The sequence below is a fragment of the Panthera uncia genome, chromosome F1 (genome assembly GCF_023721935.1).
Source record: "Panthera uncia isolate 11264 chromosome F1, Puncia_PCG_1.0, whole genome shotgun sequence".
Taxonomy (NCBI): Eukaryota; Metazoa; Chordata; class Mammalia; order Carnivora; family Felidae; genus Panthera; species Panthera uncia.
This window is the reverse complement of record NC_064813.1, coordinates 66,905,332-66,928,258: the sequence shown is the minus strand read 5'-3', so window position 1 is coordinate 66,928,258 and position 22,927 is coordinate 66,905,332. Positions and strand designations below refer to the sequence as shown.

The window sequence follows — 22,927 nt, the reverse complement described above, 5'->3', positions numbered from 1 at the left end:
CGGCAGGTGGAAGGCGCCCCGGGCTGCTGCCCCCGCCGCAGGAGGCGCTTACAAAGGGCGGGATTCTCAAAACTAACCCGAGAGCAAAAACACTAGTTTCCTTGGAACGGTGTTTATTTGAAGCGGCACCCGAGAGTAAAACCTTCAGGAGGGCTGGAATTTTATACAATGTCTCGGGCATAAATGACTCAAGTGCCACACGTGGGTGCTGGGGTCACACACGTCCCAACAGCATTTTCAAAAGCTAAACGTACGTGTTAGTTGTGGGAAAACGGTAAAGCCCGCCAACAAGGTAGCCGGACGGTCAAGGACTCGACCAATGAGATGCCCGCCTGCAGCTTCATGAAAACACAGCTCAGGTTCTAGACGACGTTATCCAGTCACAGTCCGCAAACCACCGAGGCGGCAGGAAAGGCCACGTTTCCAGATGGCAAGCGAGGCGCGCCATCGGGCCGCAGGGCCGCCTGCAGTTCGCTCTCCCTCCGCTAGGCGGCGGGCACGCGCCACCTGGACGCACGGTCATCGGGCGGCCGGCACAGAAGCCAGAGAACAGTGCTGCTTACGGAAAACGGCGGGCAGACAACTAACGACGGAGAGAAGTCTGTGAGGCAGGCGCCTAGGACGTGTCGCGAACTGGTGCGCGTGGCGGACAAGGGAGTCTGCCTTCTCCCCTAAACGGAAGGAAACAGGAGGCACGGACCTCCGACTGAAAAAGGGCATTTTAATAGAACAGAAAGGCTGCCCTTGTTCAAAAAGCAACTAAAGACTATCTCAGATGCTCAGTTCTTCGGAATCAAGTGTGGTCTACTAACAATGGCCATTAACGGAGTAATATTACGGCCAAATAATCCCTGCAACGATCAGAACTATTTCCCCACCCGTTCCAACTTCTACTCGCGGCCCCAGCCTCCGGCAGAGGCCAATAAATGACGGACGAGTCAGCAAAGAATAAAGGCTCTTTTTTTAAACACGTAAGAAGACAGTACTTTGGAAAACTTAAAAGGACACTTCTCTCCCCAATAGAGGCGGCATATCAATACTCTCCTTTTTGGACACATGGTAACGCTCCGTTATTCTACTCCTAGTTATTGAAGATCTGCAACTCCACTGGTTGAAATCCATCCTGAGAGAAACAGCTATGGTAGCAAAGTAAAAAGAAATGTCCTATAGGCTGGAAATGAAGTTACTAAATTCATCATTTTTTAAACGGGCCGGTGATGGAGAAGGGTCACAGACGGACGAAGCCCGAGGATGGCATATTCAAGGCCAGGGAGCACAGATTTGCTAGAGGACGTGATCCTCTTTAGGAGGAATCGGAAAATACCCTGGGAGACCGGGGTAACGCACAAGGATGAAGACTATGGCCAAATACTTGCATCAAGACAAGATGACAAAAAACCCAAGCACTCGGAGCCCAGAGTGGAAACGCGTCACAGGGTTTGGGATCAGCTGGCCCAGGAGCCGCGCCCCCAACCCCAGGAAGCCTCTAGTGACACCTGCTGGGCCGAAGTGATTCCAGGGCACCTGAAGCCGGGAAGCCCCTGGCTTTCCTCCGCGGGGAAGAGCACAGCAGGCGAGCCCCCTCCTGACTTACTCCGTCCCTTCTGGTTACAACCTCTTCTGGTTGCAACCTCTCGTCTGGTTTGAGGGAGCTGCACCATTTACAAGCCCACACGTCTACCTCCAGGCGCATGAAGGAGGTCACGAGTCATGACTGCAGAGAAAGCACAATACTGAGCGTGTGATCGAAGCTTAATGAACACGTAACACATCGGGTTTGCTGTCGAAATGTCATTTCGCTGCACGCTCCTCAGTTGGGGGGCGGGGGCGACAGTAACCATTTAGTGCACAAGGAAAAACTGTACAAAGCTTTTAGCATTTATTACAATTAGGATAACCGCTGTGTTCTGTAGAATAAGTCTAAGTAGAAAATACGGTTTCACTTTTAGAATGTTGAACTAAAAATAAGTTTAATAAGTGATTTGCATATGGAAGATAATAAATATTTGCTGATTTGGAATTGGAACGGTAGATGGTAAAAGTAAGAAAAAAAATCTTGTGCCAAAGATGTCACACACGGACGGATACACACTGAAAACATTCTGTCAGTATTTAAAACACAGGAGACTCTTATTAATAAAATCATTGAGATTCGGTAAGAAAAGGTTCCTCTCAAGTTTTTAAATCCAAGATCACGCAACCCGTTGGCGACAACCTTAACTGAATGAAGAAGCAAGGATTTACTAACCTCTAAATCGTGACAGAATGAGTACTAACCAGAAAGATATGCTTTCCTAAAAATTAACCGAATCAACTTCTTCCGTGTATTTAAAAGGAGCCACAAAAATGAGCTTTTCGTGGATGACGGTGCACGTGTACGCGGGCCAGTTCTGAGGTCCACGCGGCAGACCCGGAACACAGAAGCGTCTGCTGGGCTCTGACCGCTGGCCGTCCCCGGGGTCTCCTCACAGGAAGCCATTCTCGTGGTTTTTTACATAATTTTTTCACAGTAAGTCAACGGTCAATGTAAGTTCCCAATAAACCATGAAGGTAAGCAGACTAGGAATATTAATTTAATATCTTAGTAGGGAAACCTCGGTCTCTTTAGAAATATCTTTATGCCGGGAGCTGGCCTGCTCTGCACAGCCCAGGAGACACTGCACGTTTCGGAGGGGAGCACGGGCAGTCACATCCTAGGGACGGACGGAGAGAGGTACATATATGCGTATACTTAACATTTACTCCCAAACACAAAGCAAATCAAACTAGGGAGCAAATATTAAAAACCAGCCCCGACAGCCGAAATGCCCAAGGATGGAACAAAGGTAGTAGGGTTCTGCAAAACCATCCAGCGAAAACCATCCAGCTCGAGGCTGCTGAGCTTTTCAAATTTTCAGACTTGTTGTGTATCTCATTCTAGAATTCCGAATTAAAACGACGCCAAGGCTTAATTTATCCTGCTGATAATCTTAAGTCAGGGCGTCTTCCTGCCTCTTTATGCTTCTATGAATAATGATAAAAAAGTCCCCAGAGATTGAGAAAACACACCTTTCTTAGAAGGCTGAGCAACAAAGTAATCTTGTCAGACTTGTGAATCTTCACGGACTCCACGGCTTTCTCCAGATCACCTGCTGTTCGCTCATTTCCCACTCTTCGTCAGTTTCCCCAAAACTGGGGTCCGTAACCTGCGCTCCCGGGGCCCACGTGACCATTTTTATTGCCTCGCGTTGGTGCCAGTTGCATTTTTGTCGGTTTGTTCAGAGACCAGGTCCGCCACGTGACAACTAGCACGTGTTTGGACAGCAACATTCCTGGCCTCCTGACTCACCTTTCCTGGGAGTCTCCCCTCCCCGAACAGAACAGCTACCCCAGAGAGCGGAGGCAGCCGGTGAACCGTGATTTCTCATTGTGGAAAAGCAACAGCTCAGCGACCGAGTGTGCGGAATGGATTTGGGACCCCAGGTTCTGCCTCCTGGACGGAGACTCACTTTGCGCCAAGTCCCGGGGTGCGGTCCCCGCCTCGCGCCCCCCCGGGATGCTGGCTGGGCGCCGACGTCGCGGGAGGAGGGGCCTGGCCGGACCTCAGTGCAGCTTGCTGTGCACGGGGTGCAGCAAGGTCATGCGCTCCGCCCCCTTGAAAGGCAACTTCTCGCTGGAGTAGTGATGCACCACTTCGGGGATGCTGCCAAAGACCGCGCTCGTCTGGTCCAGCGTGTACTTGCTGTCTTTGGTCTGGGCCACTATGATGTGCACACACCCTTGGCTAGTCCTGAAACGAGACAGAATCGAGGAGGAGATGGGACCGAGCGAGCGGGGGGTCGTCCCCCACGGACAACAACCCCGGCCGGCGTCACAGGCAGACGCGCTCTCGCTCGTGCCGGGAACTGTTACAAACGCGAACAGAAACGTATCCCGCTCGCCAGGGGCCCCGGGGAGGCTTCGAGGCCTCGGCCGAAGGTGGGTCAGACTTGGGCCGTTTGTCCGTAACACACAGGTCATCAGGGACTGGACCAAAAAGACAAAAGGGGGGGAAAAGCCCAGTCCCCCAATTGCCAGGCTAGTGCTTAAGCCCAAGCAGGAGACCGCTGAGGTGAGGTTTAAATCCCCCTTAAGCCCCCTCCTCGTCACGGGGCAAGGACGTGAGGTCCTTTCCTCCTTTCTTCCCACAGAGTAGGTTAAGAAGGAGAAAAACCCAGTTTCCTCCTTCCTTCCCTCCCACCCGCCAAACTGGGAAGACCGTCCCCGGTCGAACAGGACGACAGCCGGCACCCAGGCTGAGATGTGTGCACGAGCCCCGCGTCAGGAACGCAGTGGCGCTGTTCCTGCCATTGCGTGTCTGCCGGCCGGCCCGCTCCGGGCCGCGTCGCCCGACCCGCGCAGCCTCTCTGCCTGCAGGGTGACTGCTGGCCGGCGTCTCCCTCTTCCCCACGAGAAGCTGGTGTCCGATTGCAGTTGGCATTTTGACATCGAGGGACCTGATGTACTGAAGTCTCAAACACTAGGAAATAAAACAACTGAACCGTCCCACTGGAAATTCCTCTTCTTGTCGGGGATTCTCTCTCTGCTGGACCCACAGGGGGGGCCTCGTTGGATCCGGTAGGGCGAGGCGGACACCGACCGACGGGTGACAGCAGAGGCGCTCGCTGTCCCCGGAGATGCTGGCGCATCTACCCCATCCCAGCCCCGCGTGCCAGCCCCAGCCCTCACACCCTGTCGTCCGAGCCGGCGCACCCCTGCGCCCCGCCTTCAAATTGTACCTCTTTGAAGAAGCCACCTGCCCGCGACAGGACAGGGCCGCGGGGCGCACCGCCCGCCTCCCGAGCAGAGCGCTCGCGGCCTCGGTACTCACTTCAGTGCGATGGTGTACCGGCTGCTCCCGGACTCGCTGCTGCGGACCAGGTAGGCAGCTTCCCTGCAGGGCTGCAGCCGGCTCTCGGCCTCCGCACGGGTGATGGCGCCATGGTACCAACTGTAAAGGGGGCACCAACATCAGAGAACAAATCCAGACGGGGCCTCGCTCCATAAAATAGTATCATTTAAAACTTTCTTTTAATGTTTTTATTTACTTTTGAGAGAGAGAGAGAGAGAGACCCGGAGGGAGGGCGGGAGAGGGGCAGAGAGAGAGGGAGACACAGAATCCGAAGCAGGCTCCGGGCTCCGAGCTGTCGGCACAGAGCCCGACGCGGGGCTCGAACTCACGGACCGCGAGATCATGACCTGAGCCGAAGCCGGACGCTGAACCCACTGAGCCCCCCAGGCGCCCCCAAAACATATCATTTGTAATGCACTTCTGGTGGGAGCTGCACAGCCTGGACTAGATTCTGCTTCACGCTCAGAAGAGACGGGACACAGATTTGGGTCAACGTGGATCACAAAACGGATCAGGCATGAGAGGGAGTTAACGGGGCTGGTGTCACCGAAGAGTTTTCAGTCCACACGGGTGGACGAAATTTGAAGTCCGGCTCCGGGATGCGGTGCCCTTTCCGCTCTGCACAAATGCAACAGGCTTTGAAAACAGGTGTTTGTTAAGCCCCACCCACCAAGTATTCACGAGCAAAACTCATCGTGCAAAGTGCCCCCCCGCCCGCAAAAGCTCCGGCCACCCTTCGTCCCCAAGTGCCGAAGAGACTCACGGCTGCTTCCCCAGCGGCAGGGCCGGGTCCACCTTCTCGCCCTCGCCGTGCTCGGAGGCGGCCGGCTTCAAGACCTTCGGGGTCCAGCTCTTCTGACGGGGGTGCGGCCTCACCGCGTCCTCCTTGACGGAAGGTCGCTCAGAGCCTTCAAACTGAACTGGAAAGAAGGCTCGTTTAACACGGAGGCCACAGGGGTGGCCGGGGCGGATGCCAAAGCGGCAGCCTCCCTGCCGGCCTCGCCTCGGGAAGGAAGCCCCCTGTGCCAGGGCTGACGCGTGCCGACCACCCAGGGTGGGGTGCGTCCTGGGGGCCTCTAGAGTGCGCCTAGCGTGTACTTCTAAAAACTTTTAGTAAATTTAGAATAAGAGATGAGAGCGTATCATTCTAGGAAACCAAATAAGCCGCTTTTACTGTGAAATAACAGATCGACCCGGAAACAGAAACTACGAACGGTGCCTTGGACGCTACACCACCGAGGCCGCACGGAGCAGAGACACCAACGAGCGACACGCGGCACAGCAGGTGGCCACGGGGTCGGCGGAAAACAGGACGGAAACCAAACTCCACTGAGCCTGTGTGTGGACCACCCCGGCACCACCAGCCTGGCTTCGCTGGTGGAGGGAAAAAGACATCCCTGACTTTTCCCAATCCAAGGAAAGAGAGGCTGTCGGCCAAACAGAGGGAGACCACCTTTCACACCGAGCCCCATCGCCCGCGTCTCCTAAGCGATTCTGCACACTCGCGCCTCAAGGAGGGGCCCCTGCAACGCACCGCACCCAGTGCTGCCGTTTCCTCAGCGGGACTTTCACCAGGCGTGAGGGGCAGCCCCGAGCAGGAGCCGGTAGGACCCGCTCCCGACCTGACAGCTTGAGACGTGTGGGGACAGAGCAGTGGCCACGCGGGCGTTTCAAGCCACTGAAGGCACTCGGCGCCCAGAGTCTCAGGCCTCCAGGGCTCAGCCTCGCGTGGCCTTCCAGCCACACGAGATGTTCCCGGCGCCTGGGGGCAGCCCTCACCTGACAGGGCCCTGGCAATCTGCTCCTTCTTCCACTCCCAGGGCTGCTCGTACTCGGCCGCTGGCCTCTCGTCCCCCGCGGGCAGTCGTGTCCTCCGCTCCTCTGTCCTGGAGCCGCCGTCCGTGGGCTCGTAAGGCGTGTCGTACAGCTGGGGGGGCTTCCCCAGGAGGTCCTTGGAGCTCCGTCTCTTGGCTGACGTCTCCGATTTCGTGCCGGTGTCGCCCGCCTCGCAGGGACCGTCCAGCAGCTGAAGGGCCTTCACCAAGGGATCCTTGGAACCTCGGCGTCGGATTTCTGGAAAACACCCGTACGTAAGACCTCGACGGCGGGGTGCCACGGAAGCCTCCTGCTGTCCGGGGAAGGCGGCAGAGAACAGCCACACTGCTTCCCGGCCCAGATGCGAAGGCGCCGCCTGTCCGCGCAAGGACCTACGGCTCCTCTCCGGGCACCTGGGCGGGCGCGCCGTCCGGCCCGACAACCAGGCATCACCTGAGGACAGGCATCTCGGGGCCACGTGCAGCCTGTGGAAGGAGAAATGGCCACAGGAGACCTGCCCCACAGCCCAGGGTCCACCTTCGTGGAGGGCTGAGACCACAGTATTTTAATAAAAGTCGACGGGCCGTTACATTCTGCACTGGGCCACACGCACTGAGGGAAGACAGTTAGGTGCACAGGACAGAGTTCCTGACTTCTAGGCGGTTTCAAAATACTGAGGAAGCTAGACACGTTCACAAACAGTATGTGGCGGGCTAATAAGTAAAAACGACAGCTAACATCACGGACGGTGCACCCTGTGGCTTTCACAACAGCCCTATGAGACGGGTACTATGGTTTCCTAATGTTACAGAAGGGAAAGCTCGCCACAAAGCTCAAGGCAATCGTCCTCAGCAGCACGTGGCAAAGCCGGGACGCGCTGGACACACAAGCGGGAAGCTGGGTTCTGGAAGCCGTGCTCTCAGCCACTGCACGTGGACACACTCCCCGTGGAAGATGGGTTCACCCTGACAGAGGAGGTCACGCCCAAGGGAGGAAGCTGCCTGAGGGGAGACAGGGAGGTGGGGACCGCAGAGGGCCTGTCCCCGTAGCGCGGACTTGACAGGGAAGTTCAAAGGACAGAGGCAGGAGAGGGGAGACGGTGGGGGGCTGGACAGTGGGCACGCTGGGCTCCAAACGCACAAGTTTTCGGATACACAGTTCAGGTCGTTCTGGATGCGATTCAGCTTACGTTTTCTTAGCAGGTGATAACCATTACGTTCACGTTCCACTGGAAGCTAAGGATGCAAAAAGCGAGCAGAAGCTACGAGCCACGTGGGAAGGAGCCAGGAGTGTCTGGGACCGACCGGCTCGAGGTCCAGAGGCCTCGGCAGGCGGCGTCTGGGCAGCCCGAGCCGGTGACGTGGACGCACCATGTTGCGACCGCTCCGAACGCCCGCCGGGACGCCACCAGGAGGCTTCCCAAGTGCGCGCACCTCACCCCGCCTGAGCCCGCTCGGGGCTCTCGACGGTCTGCGTACAAAGGGCCAGCTGCTCGGCCACGACCCCTCACGTGCGGAAACCTTACCCACAGTCCCCTCCTCTCTCCTGCCCGCCTCCCTTCCAAGTCACAGGTGCACGCTCACACGCACGAAGGCTGTTAGTGCCGTGGGAACCCCGGAGAGAAGCACAGGGTCAAGGGCAGAGCCGGGGCTCCTAGCTCAGGGTGGGTGGGGGCGGCGCCCCCGCCCCCCCCCCCCGCCCCCCGGCGTGCCCACAGGGGCGGAGAAGGGCCAGGTAACCGGGAGGGTCGGACGACCACAACTAACGCGGGCATGGCGACACTCGGAGAAGAGTCACTGAAGGAGAGGCTCGCATCACAGCGAGAGCAACAAATGAAACTTTGAAGCGCGAGTGACGGTCAGGACGCTAAGTTCAGAAGCACGGTGTCGGTTCCCAGGGCCCGGCCGCAGCCGGCTCCAGCCCCGCGTGCGGGGGTCCGGGCGTAATGGGTCTGGGGTGTGGGGGTTCTCAGGGGAGGCTGAGCCTGAGGAGCACGGAGCCGCCTCTGGTCCCCGTGCCCCCCGTCCGAGCACCTCCTGCCTGTCCCCGTCCTGGGGTTCTCCTGGAGCCAAGCCCTCCGTGTCCGAGCGAGCAGGCTCCGGCTCCGGGGCCGGGACGGGCGCTGGCGCAGGTGCGTCTCCATCCAAGCCTCTCGACCTTCAATACTGTGCCTTTTTCACTACTCTAGATGAAATTATGGGGAACGACATCGCCACTCCGTTCCTGGTTCAGTGAAGATCGGGCTGGAATTTTTTTAAAACAATGTTTCTATAGAGCTAAGAAGAAGGAAAGAGAAGGCACGACGGAATTCAAAGCGTGAACCTAGAAACTGTAAGTTTCTGACCAAACCCCAGGCTTACCGTCAGTTTAGACGGTGACCCTGCCCCAGGTCCGCGCCTCAGCTCAGCCCTGCCCACAAGGAAATCTCAGTGCCTGTGCTGAAATGATGTCAATGATTAGGGTCTCGAGTGAGGCCGGGGCCTGGGAAGCGCTCCTTCCCGGGTGGCCCCTTCCCGGGTGGCCCGGGGGGCGGGGAGATCCGAGAAGCACCATTTAATTAGGGGAAACGAGGGCCTGAGCGGTGGCCCTGCGAGGGAGTCGCCCTGCACTCCATTCCGGCACCTGCTGCCCCCAGCCTGAGGCGCCATAGAAACAGAAACAATCACCCAGCGGCCCGACCTTCCCGCTGGAGAACAGCCCTGACGTGCAGGGCTGGCTCCGGGAGGAAACGGGCCAGAGAAGGAGGAAACGGCGAGAGGAAGCTACGCCCCGGCCCTGCTGATAGAGGCCTTTACCTCAGACAACAGACCTCGGGGCCTGCAGATACACCCCACCCTCCAGGCTGCCCGCCCTGGCTCAACGGCTCAGGACCAGGACTTTCCTTCACTAAGTGCAGTGCAACTGGCGGTGAACAGTCCGCTACGCGGGTCCAGAACTCCCTGTGAAGACGCAACTCTCTCTCCAGAGTGTCTAAATAACGGCCGAATTTACTGGACGTGCGCGCACTAGGCGCGTTACAGCAGCACGTCCGTGAGGCCCGGTGAGCGGCGACACACAGGTCAGCCCCTTCTCGCAGGGACGTAGACGAGGCCGCGTGGCCTCAGTGGACCTGGGCACTGCATGCTCACTCTGTGCCCCAAAGATTTGATGTAGAATGTTCACGACATTTCTGTAACGCACCTGTCCCCCAACCCATCTCCCAATGCTTTCAAATACGCTTACAAACTGTTTTCCCCTCAAAGATGTTTTTAGGCACAGGTTTTATTAGTGCTCAAGCTTTTGATTTAAAATGATTTGAATATTTTACGGGCACCTGGGGGCTCAGTCAGTTAAATGTCCGACTTCGGCTCAGGACATGATCTCGTGGTCCATGAGTCTGAGCCCCACATCAAGCTCTGTGCTGACAGCTCAGAGCCTGGAGCCTGCTTCGGATTCTGTGTCTCCCTCTCTCCTTGCCCCTCCCCCGCTCACGCTCTGTCTCTCAAAAAAAAAAAAAAAAAACTAAGTAAAAATAAAAATGCAAAAAAAAATAATAAAGTAAGGAACATGGAAATAAAACACTTAAAAACTTAAGTTAAAAAAATAAAATGATTTGAATATTTCCCTATCAAATAAGTCTAAGTACCTGAACAAAAGCACATATAATTGAGGAACCCTGAAATTTAGGTTTCACAAGTAAAGTATAGGCAAATTAGATAAATCAAAGTCTTCTATTTTTGTTTTTTTCCAGAATGGATTTTTAAAAATGTTTATTCATGTTTGAGAGACAGAGAGAGAAAAAAAGAGAGAGAGAGCACGAGCAGAGGAGGGGTAGAGAGAGAGGGAGACACAGAATCCGAAGCAGGCTCCAGGCTCTGAGCTGTCAGCACAGAGCCCAACCCGGGGCTCGAACTCACAAACCGTGAGATCATGACCCGAGCCGAAGGTGGACACTCAACCGACTGAGCCACCCAGGCACCCCTCCATAGAGGGTTTAACGGACACCCCGACAATGAGGCTCTCCTTCAGATTTGACTATTCAGGGGCCCCTGGCTGGCTCAGTTGGTGGAGTGAGTGACTTTTGATATTGGGGTCGTGAGTTCAAGCCCCACAGTGAGCATAGAACTTAGACAGGCAGACAGGTATTGACCAGTGCAGGTGAACAGCCTGGTGCCTCCACTCTCCAGCCGGGCCACGCAGACACGTTGCTGAATGGTTCCAAACTCTCGTGTCCTCACTGCCGGCCAGACTTCCAACACCACTGCACGGGCTGCGGGGTTGGCCAGGGAACTGGTGGGCCGGGCACCAGAGCACCACCACCTGAAGCAGTTCCCACACGGAACGCGGGTGGTCTCGGGGGTGAACACCCTTCCTGGGCTAAAGGTTCCACTTGGCAACCTGAACGCATCGTGCTAAATCAGCTAGAATATTTCTGCCAATTATGTAGCTAAAATGTTGCTGTCACCTTAGCCGAACGACGGAGAGACTGACACCGATACCACAGTTCGTAATCTTATTTTTTTGAACAGTCCTTGGGTACGTCTAAGGGAGGATTTATTTATAAACTTCACTTACGTTCAATGACACGTTTTCTTGTCTGCTGGTGTCAGGTCTGTCTGCCTCTTGGGAGGCGAGGTCAGTCCATAAGGACATGGGTCACGCGGTCTTGTTTCTGGTAAGCCCGGAGCCCAGCACGGGGCCAGGCTCGAGTACTTGCCTGAGAAGCACTTGCTGGAGGTGCTGACATCTCAAAGGGCATTAACGCCGGGCGGGCACGGTCCTGCCATCTCACAGGACAGCAAGGACAGGGGCTGGTGTCCTCACCATCTCCTGAAAATGTGAAACTAAAGAAAATTCTCTAACGTTTTTCAAGAAAAAGGAGCCGTTTCTGAGATTGCACAGGACAACCAAGCACATAAGGACCAAACTGAACAAAAAGGCAGAAGGTTAAAAAAAAAAAAAAAAAAAAAACCAGCAGCAAATCTTTTATTTCCAGCTTCCGATAAACTCACTTCCTGTTATTCTGTCCAGCTGTGGAGCCCACGGGTAGAATTAGAGGTATATTTTCTGCACTGACTGAGAAGGTGTTTTGATACATGTTTTAAATGAGGTTTTAAAATTCATGGATTTTCTTAAGACAAAATAAGCTATTAATATTGAACAGTTAGTAATCTAAATGTTCAGTAAATTTGAATTTATTCTCCAATTGGATATATTAATCTTGTACTAAATAAACGTACTCACATAAACTGTAAAACAGAGCCTGGCACTTAACAGATACTTGAATATTAAATGTTAGCTATTATTATTACATTTATGTCACGTTGGACAATTCTGATTTTTCCATACAACCTTCTTTATGAGCCTGAGCGGAAAGGTGCCTCACTTATGAGTAAGATTTAAAAAACAATTAATGTTTATTTATCTTTGAAGGAGAGAGACACAGAGAACAAGCACAGAGAGAGAGGGAGACACAGCATCCGAAGTGGGCTCCAGGCTCCCAGCTGTCAGCACAGAGCCCGACACGGGGCTCGAACCCACGAACTGCAAGATCATGACCCGAGCTGAAGTCAGACGCTTAACCGACTGAGCCACCCAGGTGCCCCAATTATGTGTAAAATTTAAAGTGCTTTTCCTACATCATTTCAAACGCGTCCCGAGGCCACGTGGTGTGGGAAGCTGACCACCCGACCTGGAGGAGATCTAGGTGCTAATTTCTGCTGTCTCTTACAAAGTCAGAATCTCTGGTTCTGTAAAAGGGGAAAGGGCTGGGGTCTCTGAGCACAGTCCTGTGGGGATCACGGCATTTTCCTATCATTAGTGTGGCTCCACAAATACCGACTGGGGACAGTACAGATAAACTATTCTGGTTAAAGAGAAAGAAACGAATAAAAACCAAAAAGACAAAAGAAAGAAATCAAAATTAAGCCTTAAAAAAAAAATCTTTTCCCTCAATTTTATGTAAATCTTTTCCTCTATTCCTTTCAAGCCTCTGATATTTTTTAAAATTCTGACTAAGTTCATTTTCACTTCCTTTCATTCACAGATTTCATTAGAGGTCACAGTCCAGTGACCTTCGGGGTCGCAGCCCGGCCAGGGTACACCCTCCCCAAAGCGCAGCCTTATCTCTGTAAGCAGGCAAACAGGACGCGGCCCCCCTTTCCTGCTGTAGCTCATTTTCATCCTGAAGCCTGTCTTGACCCGTCCAGGGTGCCGGCTTCCCTGTGCTCCCCCCTCCGGGCCGTGGCTCCGCGCCTGGGCTGCCGGCTTCCCAATCTGTCCCGAAACGGGAGCCACAGGCTCTGCGTGTGGCCCACGCGTCCCTCCCCAGGCACGAAACGCCCAAACAAGGGTGCCTGGGGTCAGCCCTTAGAAACACGTTTTTCCTTACGGATTAAAGAGCATTTAGGGGAAAACAGCAAATAAGTTCTTTTACTCTAAGTTTCACAAATAAATCTAAACAACTAGCTCATATTATTTTTAAGTATCACTTACAGGAAATTGAGACAACTGTGAATAAAAGGGCAAAGTTGGGCGCTGGAGACGACAGGGACTGCTTAGCTCACACGTTAGCTCTGCCCGCGACGTCACGGGAACAGCGGACTGTGGTTTCGGGAGGTCTGAGCCACACGGCCTGGCTCACAACAGTGACTGGTGGTTAATTTTTTGCTCCCACGCTGTAGAGCTTGTCGAGAGATCAACCTTCTGCTGTGACGCAGGGGACCGTGTCACGTCCGTGCTTTCTGACAACGTGAAATCCTTGAGGTGTGTTTCAGTCCCTGGGAGAGATCCCTGACCCCCCTCACGAGCGTCAAAGCGGCCAAGAAATGCGTGTCAACCACCTCAACCCTGAAGGTCACGACCTGAGCACATCTGCAAACTCACAAGTGTCACTCTGCACAGAATTCGAAAGATGTTAAAGACTCTGCAGACCCTGAAGCCGAAAGATACGAAACCGTAACGATAGTTAACTAGGTATTTTGAGCTTGCTTTTGTTTCCGACTTCTGTTTTCCTGGTCAACAGACCCGATGGAACCGCGTCACCTGTCCCCCAAGCACAGGTTAGCGCCTCTCACCCGCCCGGCGCTCTGCCCACAAACCTGTTATCATCTGCTGCGCGTCATAGGGCTCCATGTACCCGTCATTCTCTCCCACTCTCTCTGCGTCCCTCTGACCTTTTGTCCGCGTGGCATCGTAAGGATCGGCGTAGTCTTCTAGAATGATGACCTTAAAAGAACCAGAGAGGAGAGCTGCCGGGGGTGATCACACACCAGGCGGCCATGGGATCAAAACCTACTGAAAATCTGCAGAGCCAAAAAGATCCCCAGCCAGTTCCGAATGGATCTGGTCGTGCTGGATCGTGTCACAGGTGGACAACCATGTGATCTGCCGGTGGCAAAACTGACCGGCAACAAGTCACCCAAACCTTGCTCGACCCCAAGCTCGTCTTCGGGTCTGTTGTCTCCCCAGGCGGTAACGCATTTGCTGGTGGAAGACAGAGGTGACTGTTGGACTGGTCTAGCACCTTCCCTCCGACTTTGGTCCTTAATGCCAATCTGGTGAGCGACACAGGCGAAAGTCAGCCAGTCGCCCAGTGAGCACTGAGCGTCCACCGGCACCGGTGAGGCGCTGTGACGGAGCCAAGTGGAACCAAGCCTGGGTCTCGTCCTTCAGCGATCTGGAACCTCCGAAGAGAAGGCTTCAGAAGTCTGAGACGCAGTCAGAACCGAACAGCACTGGGGAGGTCTAGGTTCCATAACTCACAGGCACACAGGTCTCCCCAAGCGACAGAGTTCTGGTCCGTACTTGGCACAAAAACATCTAACCTTCCAAAACCAGAAAGGTGCCCGGAGAGGTGGCGTGTGTGATGGGTTCCAGGCTGCAGTTGCTGGCTGACGACGCGGGAGGTTCGGGGACCACGCGGGAGGTTTGGGGACCGGAGCCTGACAGGCTCTTCTCAGGGGGGAACAGTTTTGTGGGGAGAGTGTGGGGGACAAAAAGCACAGCCCCTGCCCTATTGTCAGTGGGGCTCCAGAGTAAACAGCTGGGACCGTGTAAACTACCTGCTCCAGCGGAAGAGAAAGAGAGGAATAAGAACCAAAAGGCAAAGAAAGGTGAATCCAAACTAAGGGAAGGCCCCAGACCTGCTACGGTCTCTGATCGCATCAGAACTCGAGGCAGGGAATCGCTTGGGCCGGCAGGGAAAGTGACACCAACAGGGAGAGACGAGGAGGGCGGGGGCCGCCTGCCTGGAGGAGGTGGCCTGAGAAACATGGGGCATCCAGAAGTGAGGCCCTCGCACCCACCCCCATCTCCGTCCTCTCACTGCCCGCCATGAGCCACATTCCCAGGAACACAGACGACTCAGCCCTCGGCCCTCGGCTCTCGGACGCAAGGTGCTTCCCATCAAGTCCAACGGTCAGGGGCACCACTGGCTAACAGCTGGGTCCTTGGTCATCTTTCCACCTGGTCCCCACCCCCGTGCCCGGCGCCACAGAGGCAGGCTGTGAGTGTTTGCGGGAAGAATGAGTGGAGGGATGAACAGAGTGCCCGGAGCAGACGCACGCCACGGGCTCCGGGCTCCTGACTGCGGCCAGGCAGGCGGCAAGAGAAAGTTCAAGTCCCCATGACAGGAAGTGACATCCTGGGCTGGGGGCTGAGCTCTTCTCTTCCTTTCCACACAGAAGGGTGGGTTTAAAAAATAAGCAAACAAAACCCCAACCCATCGCTGTAAGAATGGAGGGGGTCTCCTCACAGGGTCCCGCTCCTCTCCGTTAAGCGCCTCTCAAGGGTCAGCGCCCAGAAGCCCTGGGGGGGGGGGGGTCCGAGAAGGCTTCCCTCCCAGGCTGTGATTTCCTCTCGGGCGTTTCCGGGTCCCACTCTACCCTCCGCAGCCCCTGGAGCCCTGCGCCCCTCATCCTACGCCCGGCTGCACATCACACGTTCACGGAATGAATGAAAGGGCTGCAATCTTGGGGTGCTGGGTGAACTGTGCCTGGAACTTCCAAACCAGCAGACGGGCTGGGGCGTGCGGTCTGCCTGTTCCCCAGGTTCTGAAACCCATTACCTGAGGGGTGCAGACCATAAACGTCTGAACGCATCTAGCCGGATTTAAAATCACAGCACATCTATAAGGGGGTCACATTCAACAAAGCAGGAAGGTGTCGTTCAGTTACTCTCCCAAACCGCCAACAAAATTAAACGGAGAGCACATTTCCGCAAAGTTCCCTCTCCTGAGAACGAAGATTTTCTCAAGACGAAAAAAAGGCCGAAACGACTTTAAATGGTGTCTTAACCGTCCCCAGATGTCGGGGGGAGCCCCCCCCTCGCCCACCCCGCGGCCTAGAGGAGCCTCGCGCCCAGCAGGTGCTCCGCGCTCCCTTCGCCGTCTCGCTTCTGCAGGGACAGGTGGTCCCAGGGAGGCCACATTCTTACCGTGTCTTGCTGCCTCACGACCTTGCCTTTGTCCGGTTCGGGGCCCAGGGAGGCAGGCGAAGAGGACGCGGAGGAAGAGGCGCTGGAGCTGGGGCTACTGCCGCCGCCGCCGCCGCCGCCGCCGCCGTTCTTCTCCTGCGCGTCCACCTTGATGAGCCTGCTGATGTAGGTGCTGCAGCCCGCGCTCCTGGCCACGCCCCGGTGCGGCTCGTCCTCGGCGGCCCGCGAGTTCTTGCGGCCCTTGCCCGCGGCGGCCTGGATCAGGCCCTGCAGGCTGTCCCGGGGCGGCCGGCTGTCCCTGGGGGCGCCGCCGCCGCCGCAGGCCCGGCCGCTCCCCAGCTCGGCCGCCGAGTTCTTGCGGCCCTTGCCGGGGGCCGGCGCGGCGCCGCCCGCCTCCGAGTTCTTGCGCAGTCGGCCGCCGCGGCCCCCGGGCGGGCGCGCTCGGACGCCGTCTTCAGGTTCAGCGGAAACTCCTTGAACCACCGCGCCGCCATGGGGGGGGCCCGCGGGGCAGGCGGCCGAGGGGCGCGGCGCACTCGCGGAGGGGCGCCAGGGGTCGCGGCCGCCGCATTCCCCGGGGCTGCTCCGCGTCCCCAGCCGGCCGGCGCGCAGCCCGGCGGGGCGGGGCGGGGGCCCGGGCCCGGGCCCTGCGGGGCGTCCCTGCTCTTCCCTCCCCACCACCCCCGCGGCGGGACAGCCCTGCCCACGCTCGCCGGGGCGACAGGGGACGGCGCCGCGACCGACCGGGGACCGACGACAGGCCGCCCACCCTCGGCGCGCCCCTCCCTCGGCGGCTGGCGCCTCCCGCCCAGATCCGCCGGGGTCGGCGCCTGCGCCCGGGGCGGGGAGGAGGGAGGGGGGAGGAGAGGGGGCGCACGTGCCGGCCCGGGGCCCCCCGCGCTCGCGCAGCGCCCCGCACCCGCGCGGAGCGGCCCCCGCGCGGTCCCACGAGCCGCTCTGCGCGTGGGCCGTCGACGGTGGGGGTGGGGTGGGGGCCCCCCGGTGCGGCAGCCGACCCCCTCCCTTCCGGCCCCGCCCCGCCGGCCGCTGCGGGGGTGGGGGGATTCGGTGGGGGGGGGGGAGGTGGGCGGAGCGCGCAACCCGGGCGCGGCGTCGCGGCGTCGCGGCGGCAGGTGGACGCGAGGGGCCCGGGCAGGTACGGCGTGGCGGTCCCCGGGCCCCAGGCGCCGGGGCGAGGGGTGGCGGGCCCGCGGCGTTGGGAGGCGGCTGCGCAAGCCGCACCCCCATTTCCACTCCGGGGTGGCGGGGCGCGCCTGCGGTCACCCCCGGGGCAGTCAGTCGCTAGCTCGCGCTGGCTGCGTCTGCGGAAGTTGCGGTGGGGCGTCTGCACGCCCGGGGGCACTTCGCCTGACTGGGGGCCCCGCGAGCCCCCTCCCGGTGAGAAGCAATTCAGAAAACTTCCAGCCTGAAAGTAAACTTGCTGCCGAGGGCGACGCCCTACGTCCTGAGTCCTGGCGGAGGGGCCACGGGGCTCTGTGCGATGGGTGACAAAAACATGCCTGCCGACACCAGCCGTTCTTGGAAATGTGTCGTGGCTGTTTACAAAATAGCTTTATTGAGACATGATTTACGCACCGTAAAATTCACCCATTTTACGTGTACACTAAACAGGTATTTATTGTATTTTCGGTGCAGGCATCACAATCTAATTTTGGAGCATTTCCACCGTTCCGAAAGGAAACCTCGTGCCCAGTAGCGATCCCTCCCCGCAGCCACTGATTTACTTTCTGTCTCTACAAGTTTGTTCTGGACGCTTCCTGGAAATGGAACAATGCAGTACTCCGCCTTTTGCCTCCGGCTTTTTCCCCTCCTACCATCATGTTTTTGATATTCGTCCAGGTAGTAGCATTTATCAATGCTTCTGTCCTTTTATGTTGCCAGATAATATTCCATTGTGTGCGTATACAGTGGTTTGACTTAACCAGTCCATCCATTCGTCGTTGTTTGCAGTTTGGGGTTTGGTGAACAGGACTGCCACGTGCAAGTCTTTGTGCGCAGGTAGGTTCTAGTTATCTTGAGTAGACAACCCGGAGTGGGATTGTTGGGGCATAGGGAGTCCTTTGACTTTTTTTTTTTTTTAATTTTTTTTTTCAACGTTTTTTATTTATTTTGGGGACAGAGAGAGACAGAGCATGATCGGGGGAGGGGCAGAGAGAGAGGGAGACACAGAATCGGAAACAGGCTCCAGGCTCCGAGCCATCAGCCCAGAGCCTGACGCGGGGCTCGAACTCACGGACCGCGAGATCGTGGAGTCCTTTGACTTTTTGAGAAACTCCCAAATTGTTCAAGTGGCTGTGGCCAGGCTACGTTCCTACCAGCGGTGTGGGGGTTTCCATTTCTTCACAGCCTCAACGCTTACTGTTGCCTGTCTCTTTACTTCCAGCCCTCCAGGCGCGTAGGGCTGGTCTCCTTGTGGCCTTGACTTGCATTTCCCTTGGTCCGGGAAGGAGGAGAGGTCAGGTGTCTTCGTGTGTTTCTTGGCCATTTTTGTATCTTTGGAGAAATGTCTATCAAATTGCCCCCTTTTTAATTGGTTTATTCTTTTGTTATTGAGTTGCGTGAGTTCTTTATGTATTCTGTATCTTAAAAAAAAACAACACCTGTTTTTAATGTTTATTTTTGAGAGAGACGGAGACCATGAGCAGGGGAGGGGCAGAAAGAGAGGGAGACACAGAATCTGAAGCAGGCCCCAGGCTCCGAGCTATCGGCACAGAGCCCGACGCCGGGCTCAAACTCAAGAACCCTGAGATCATGAGCTGAGCGGAAGTCAGACGCCCCTAAGTTCTTTGCCCTTTCGAACAACACAGATAAGATCCTACTGCAGAGCAAACAAGGAGGGGAAGTTCATGATGCGGGAGTTCTGTGGTCCAGATTCAAAAGCGGGCTTCTCCATTCATGAGCAGAGATCACGCGGTCTTGGACGGACCTGCCAGGTTGTCACCTCTGGGCTCCGGGGTTTCACCTGCACAGTGGGTATTGCTGCCTAGCTTTTAGGGTTTCCGTGAGGGTTAAATGGGACTGCGAGTTTGCACCTGGCAGACCCTACAGGTATCTTTGAAAGATTTAGGGAGGGCCTTGGCTTGGAGGTGAGGGTGCCCGCCCTGTTCGGCCCACAGACTTTTCCAGGGATTCCTGGGACAGTGACACCGTACCCCTGATGCGCCCATAAACCTCTCTGTTCGTCCACACCTGCGTCTTCTAATTATCCCAATTACTCGTAGTTGGTCTCAGTTTAGTTGCAGCTGACCCACAGCTGGGGACGATTTGGAGGCATTACCATTTTCTTCCGAAATTTAATGTTTTAATTTGTGTTTCTCCTAAAATTAAAAAAAAAAAAATCCCTTTAAGGTGACTTTGAGCGTCTCCTTACTTATAGGGAAAAACCCCAGTCTTCAGAGCCATAGACCTGAGGTCCCTCAGTGTCTTTCATAACCAGCCTTTTCCGTCCGTCAAATGCGAAAGTGATAGCGCAGATTACCGCATTCGTGGGAACGCGCCAGGGAAGTGCGTACGGATGAACAAGGAGGCTGCTCTTCACGGGTGGAGGGCTTTGCGGTGTCATCCACCCCGGGGACTATGGCACAGGTGTTTGGATTCCCGCTCGACAGGCTAGCCGCACCCAGGACCCCCTCGCTGGGCTTGGGGCTGCGTGGAAGCCGAAAGACGCCTTTCCGAGGTTCTGTGTTTCTGTCGCAGCCTGGCCCTTGCGCCCCGGGGGGTGTGATTTCAGAATTGCTCACGGTACCGGGAATAGTTTCCTGTTTGCTGTCGTGTAACAGATTACCTCCTTTTTAGTGGCTTAACCCAAGCTACAGCACTGTAGCCCTGCGGTCTGCCACGGGTGGCTGAGCGCAAATCAGCGTGTGCGCAGGGCCCCGTTCTGTCCGGAGGACCCAGGGGAGAACCCAGCTCCTGGCCGCTCCAGTGGCCGGAGGGGCCGGCAGAGTTCTCCCCAGCCTGCTTTGCTTTACTCTTGCTTCTGCAGTCACATCTTTTTACCGACCCTCTTCTGGTCCCCCAGCACTCTCCAGGGCCCCTCTTGACTGCATTAGGCCCACCGAGAATCTATTTTAAGATCAGCTGATAAGCAATTCCAATTCCGTTTGCCATGTGACCCAACAGATTTGGAGGTGTGATAGTGTGGCTTATACGAAATGCATACTTGGTTTTTATCCTGTTCCTGGCACGGAGCTCGGAAAGCCCTTGGAAGTTCCTGGGGTGAGAGCCACAAAGGTGTCTTTTCTTATGCTAATGAGGTGGCTGGGGAAGCCGCTAGGTGTCGAGGATGCTGGCCGGTGCGGGGAAGGAACCCAGGGACTGGAGGGTGGGACTGGAAGTTCCTCCAGGGAGGGGAGAGGGTCCATCCATCCCCAGGGGCCAATGAGTTAAGCAACCGAGCGTGTGTAATGAAGCCTCTCCAAAACCCCAAAGGACGGGGTTCAGGGAGCCTCAGGGTTGGTGAACTCGTAGGGATTTGGGGAGAATGGTGCTCCTGGAGGGCACAGACGCTCTGTGCCTTTTTCTACGTGTATGTCTTTTTTTCTCTTAAAGGTTTTTTTTTTTTTTAATTTTTTTTAACGTTTATTTATTTTTGAGACAGAGAGAGACAGAGCATGAACAGGGGAGGGGCAGAGAGAGAGGGAGACACAGAATCCGAAACAGGCTCCAGGCTCTGAGCTGTCAGCACAGAGCCCGACGCGGGGCTCGAACTCACGGACCGTGAGATCATGACCTGAGCTGAAGTCGGACGCTCAACCGACGACCGAGCCACCCAGGCGCCCCTTAAAGGTTTTTTTTTTTTTTAAGTTTATTTATTTTTGAGAAGGAGACAGAATGAGCAGAGGAGGAGCAGAGAGAGAGGGAGACGGAGGATCCAAAGCAGGCTCCAGGCTCCATGCGGACAGCAGAGAGCCCAATATGGGGCTCGAACTCACAAACCGTGAGATCATGACCTGAGCCCAAGTCAGACGCTCACCTGCCTGAGCCCCCCAGGCACCCCTCCAACCTCCATTTCCTCTCTGCGTTTCTTCCACCTGGCCGTTCCGGGCTTCCATCCCTCGAAATAAACCTGTAGTCCAGGAAGGAAAATGGTGTGGGAAAATGGTCCAGGAGTCGCTGTACCAAATGAACTGAACCCAAGGAGGGGGTCATGGGAACCTCTGATCTATAGTTGGTCACTCAAAAGCACAGGTGACAGTCTAGACTTGCCTTGACTGGAGTCTGAAGTTGAACTTGGGAGGCTGAGCCCTTAGTCTGTGAGATCTGAGGCTGTCCCTGGAGAGACAGTGCCAGAATTGAACTGAATTTTGGACACCAAGCTGGGTATCTGGAGAATTGCCTGGTGCTGTGAACCCCATTCCCACCACATTGGAATTTGGACCGGGACCCTTAACACGCTCCAACGATTAGGACGTTGACCACCCTGGGGCCCCGTTATTCTGCCTGCCACAGGACCTGCTTAGTACTTGTGTGATGGCGAATTGTGCTGGCACCCTCTGACTGTGGCTGGCTCTGCAGGAGAGCCTTCTGGAAGAAACGGCAGCGTGTGGGTTGCTTCCTCTCGCTGATAAGCCATCCTTCTCTTGCCCCACAGCCTTTGGTCTCCCCTGGTCCTGCGGCACCTGGCTGGAGCTCTGGAGCTCTGGAGCTCTGGAGCTCGGAATCACCCCAGCGTCTCCCTCATGTGCTGTAACCATTAGCGGCTGAGTGGAGGGCTTGGGACCCGAGTCTGGCAGGAGGAAGCGGGCATCGCGGCTTATGCAGGGTTCTGCTACTTCTGTTGGAGTCTGGGCTTGGGGAGTGGGACGCTGAGACCCGTGTGTGGCAGGTCCTGGAGCGGCGGCGACTTCGCGGCCTCCGCGGAAGCGTGCGGAGAACGGAGCCTTGGAGGGGCAGGGATCCCTTGGTGGGTCAGCCTGGGGGTCCCCATCCCTGACCTGGGTCCTAGTAGCCGACCCCGTGCCTGCTCGGGCCTGGACGCGGGGGCCTGCCAGCGTGTCTCGCCCCCGTCAGCGGCGCGCTGCTTTCGCCTGGCGACGTGTCCCCAGCCGCCGCCACTGCGCAGACCCCCCTCGCTGTGCACCCGCGGTCCTGGCGCCATTGCCTGTTCGTTCCCCTCCTCCTTCCACGCCATCCTCCACCCTCCACCCTCCACCCTCCACCCTCCACCCTCCACCCTCCACCCTCCACCCTCTCCAGACCCATCTTTCTCCAACCCGCAGGCAGAGAACACTGGGGGGGAGAGGCGGGTGCCGCGGGGCAGCCCCGATTTCCTGGGGCAGAAAGGGGCCTCTCCCCCTTCTGCCCCCACCTCTCGCCGCCTCTCCCCCCACCCGCCTCCTCTCCCACCTCCCGCCTCCTCTCCCCCCCCCGCCTCCTCTCCCCCTGCCTCCTCTCTCCCTGCCTCCTCTCTCCCTCCCCCCACCTCCTCTCCCACCTCCCCCATCTCCTCTCCCCCTTCCCCTGCCTCCTCTCCCCCACCTTCTCTCTCCCTCCCCCCACCTCCTTTCCCCCTCCCCATCTCCTCTCCCCCACCTCTCCCCCTGCCTCCTCTCCCCCACCTTTCCCCCCCCGCCTCCTCTCCCCCACCTCCTCTCCCCCACCTCCTCTCCCCCCTCCCCCGCCTCCTCTCCCCCCTCCCCCTGCCTCTCCCCCACCTCCTCTCTCCCTCCCCCTGCCTCCTCTCCCCCCTCCTCTCCCTCCCTCCTCTCCCTCCCTCCTCTCCCTCCCTCCCTCCCTCCTCTCCCTCCCTCCTCTCCCTCCCTCCTCTCCCCCCTCCTCTCCCCCCTCCTCTCCCCCCTCCTCTCC

The 22,927-nt window shown here is 56.8% G+C and overlaps 1 protein-coding gene across 1 annotated transcript; it reads right to left on the bottom strand.

Annotated features, from left to right (window-relative positions):
* Positions 1 to 938: 938 nt before the first annotated feature.
* On the bottom strand, positions 939 to 16,684 carry SHE (Src homology 2 domain containing E). Its single transcript, XM_049634921.1, is given in 7 exon segments — positions 939 to 3,769; positions 4,850 to 4,969; positions 5,634 to 5,790; positions 6,650 to 6,943; positions 13,765 to 13,891; positions 16,100 to 16,521; positions 16,524 to 16,684. Coding segments are annotated over 7 exon segments (1,377 nt in total). The 5' UTR covers positions 16,594 to 16,684; the 3' UTR covers positions 939 to 3,582.
* Positions 16,685 to 22,927: the final 6,243 nt, after the last annotated feature.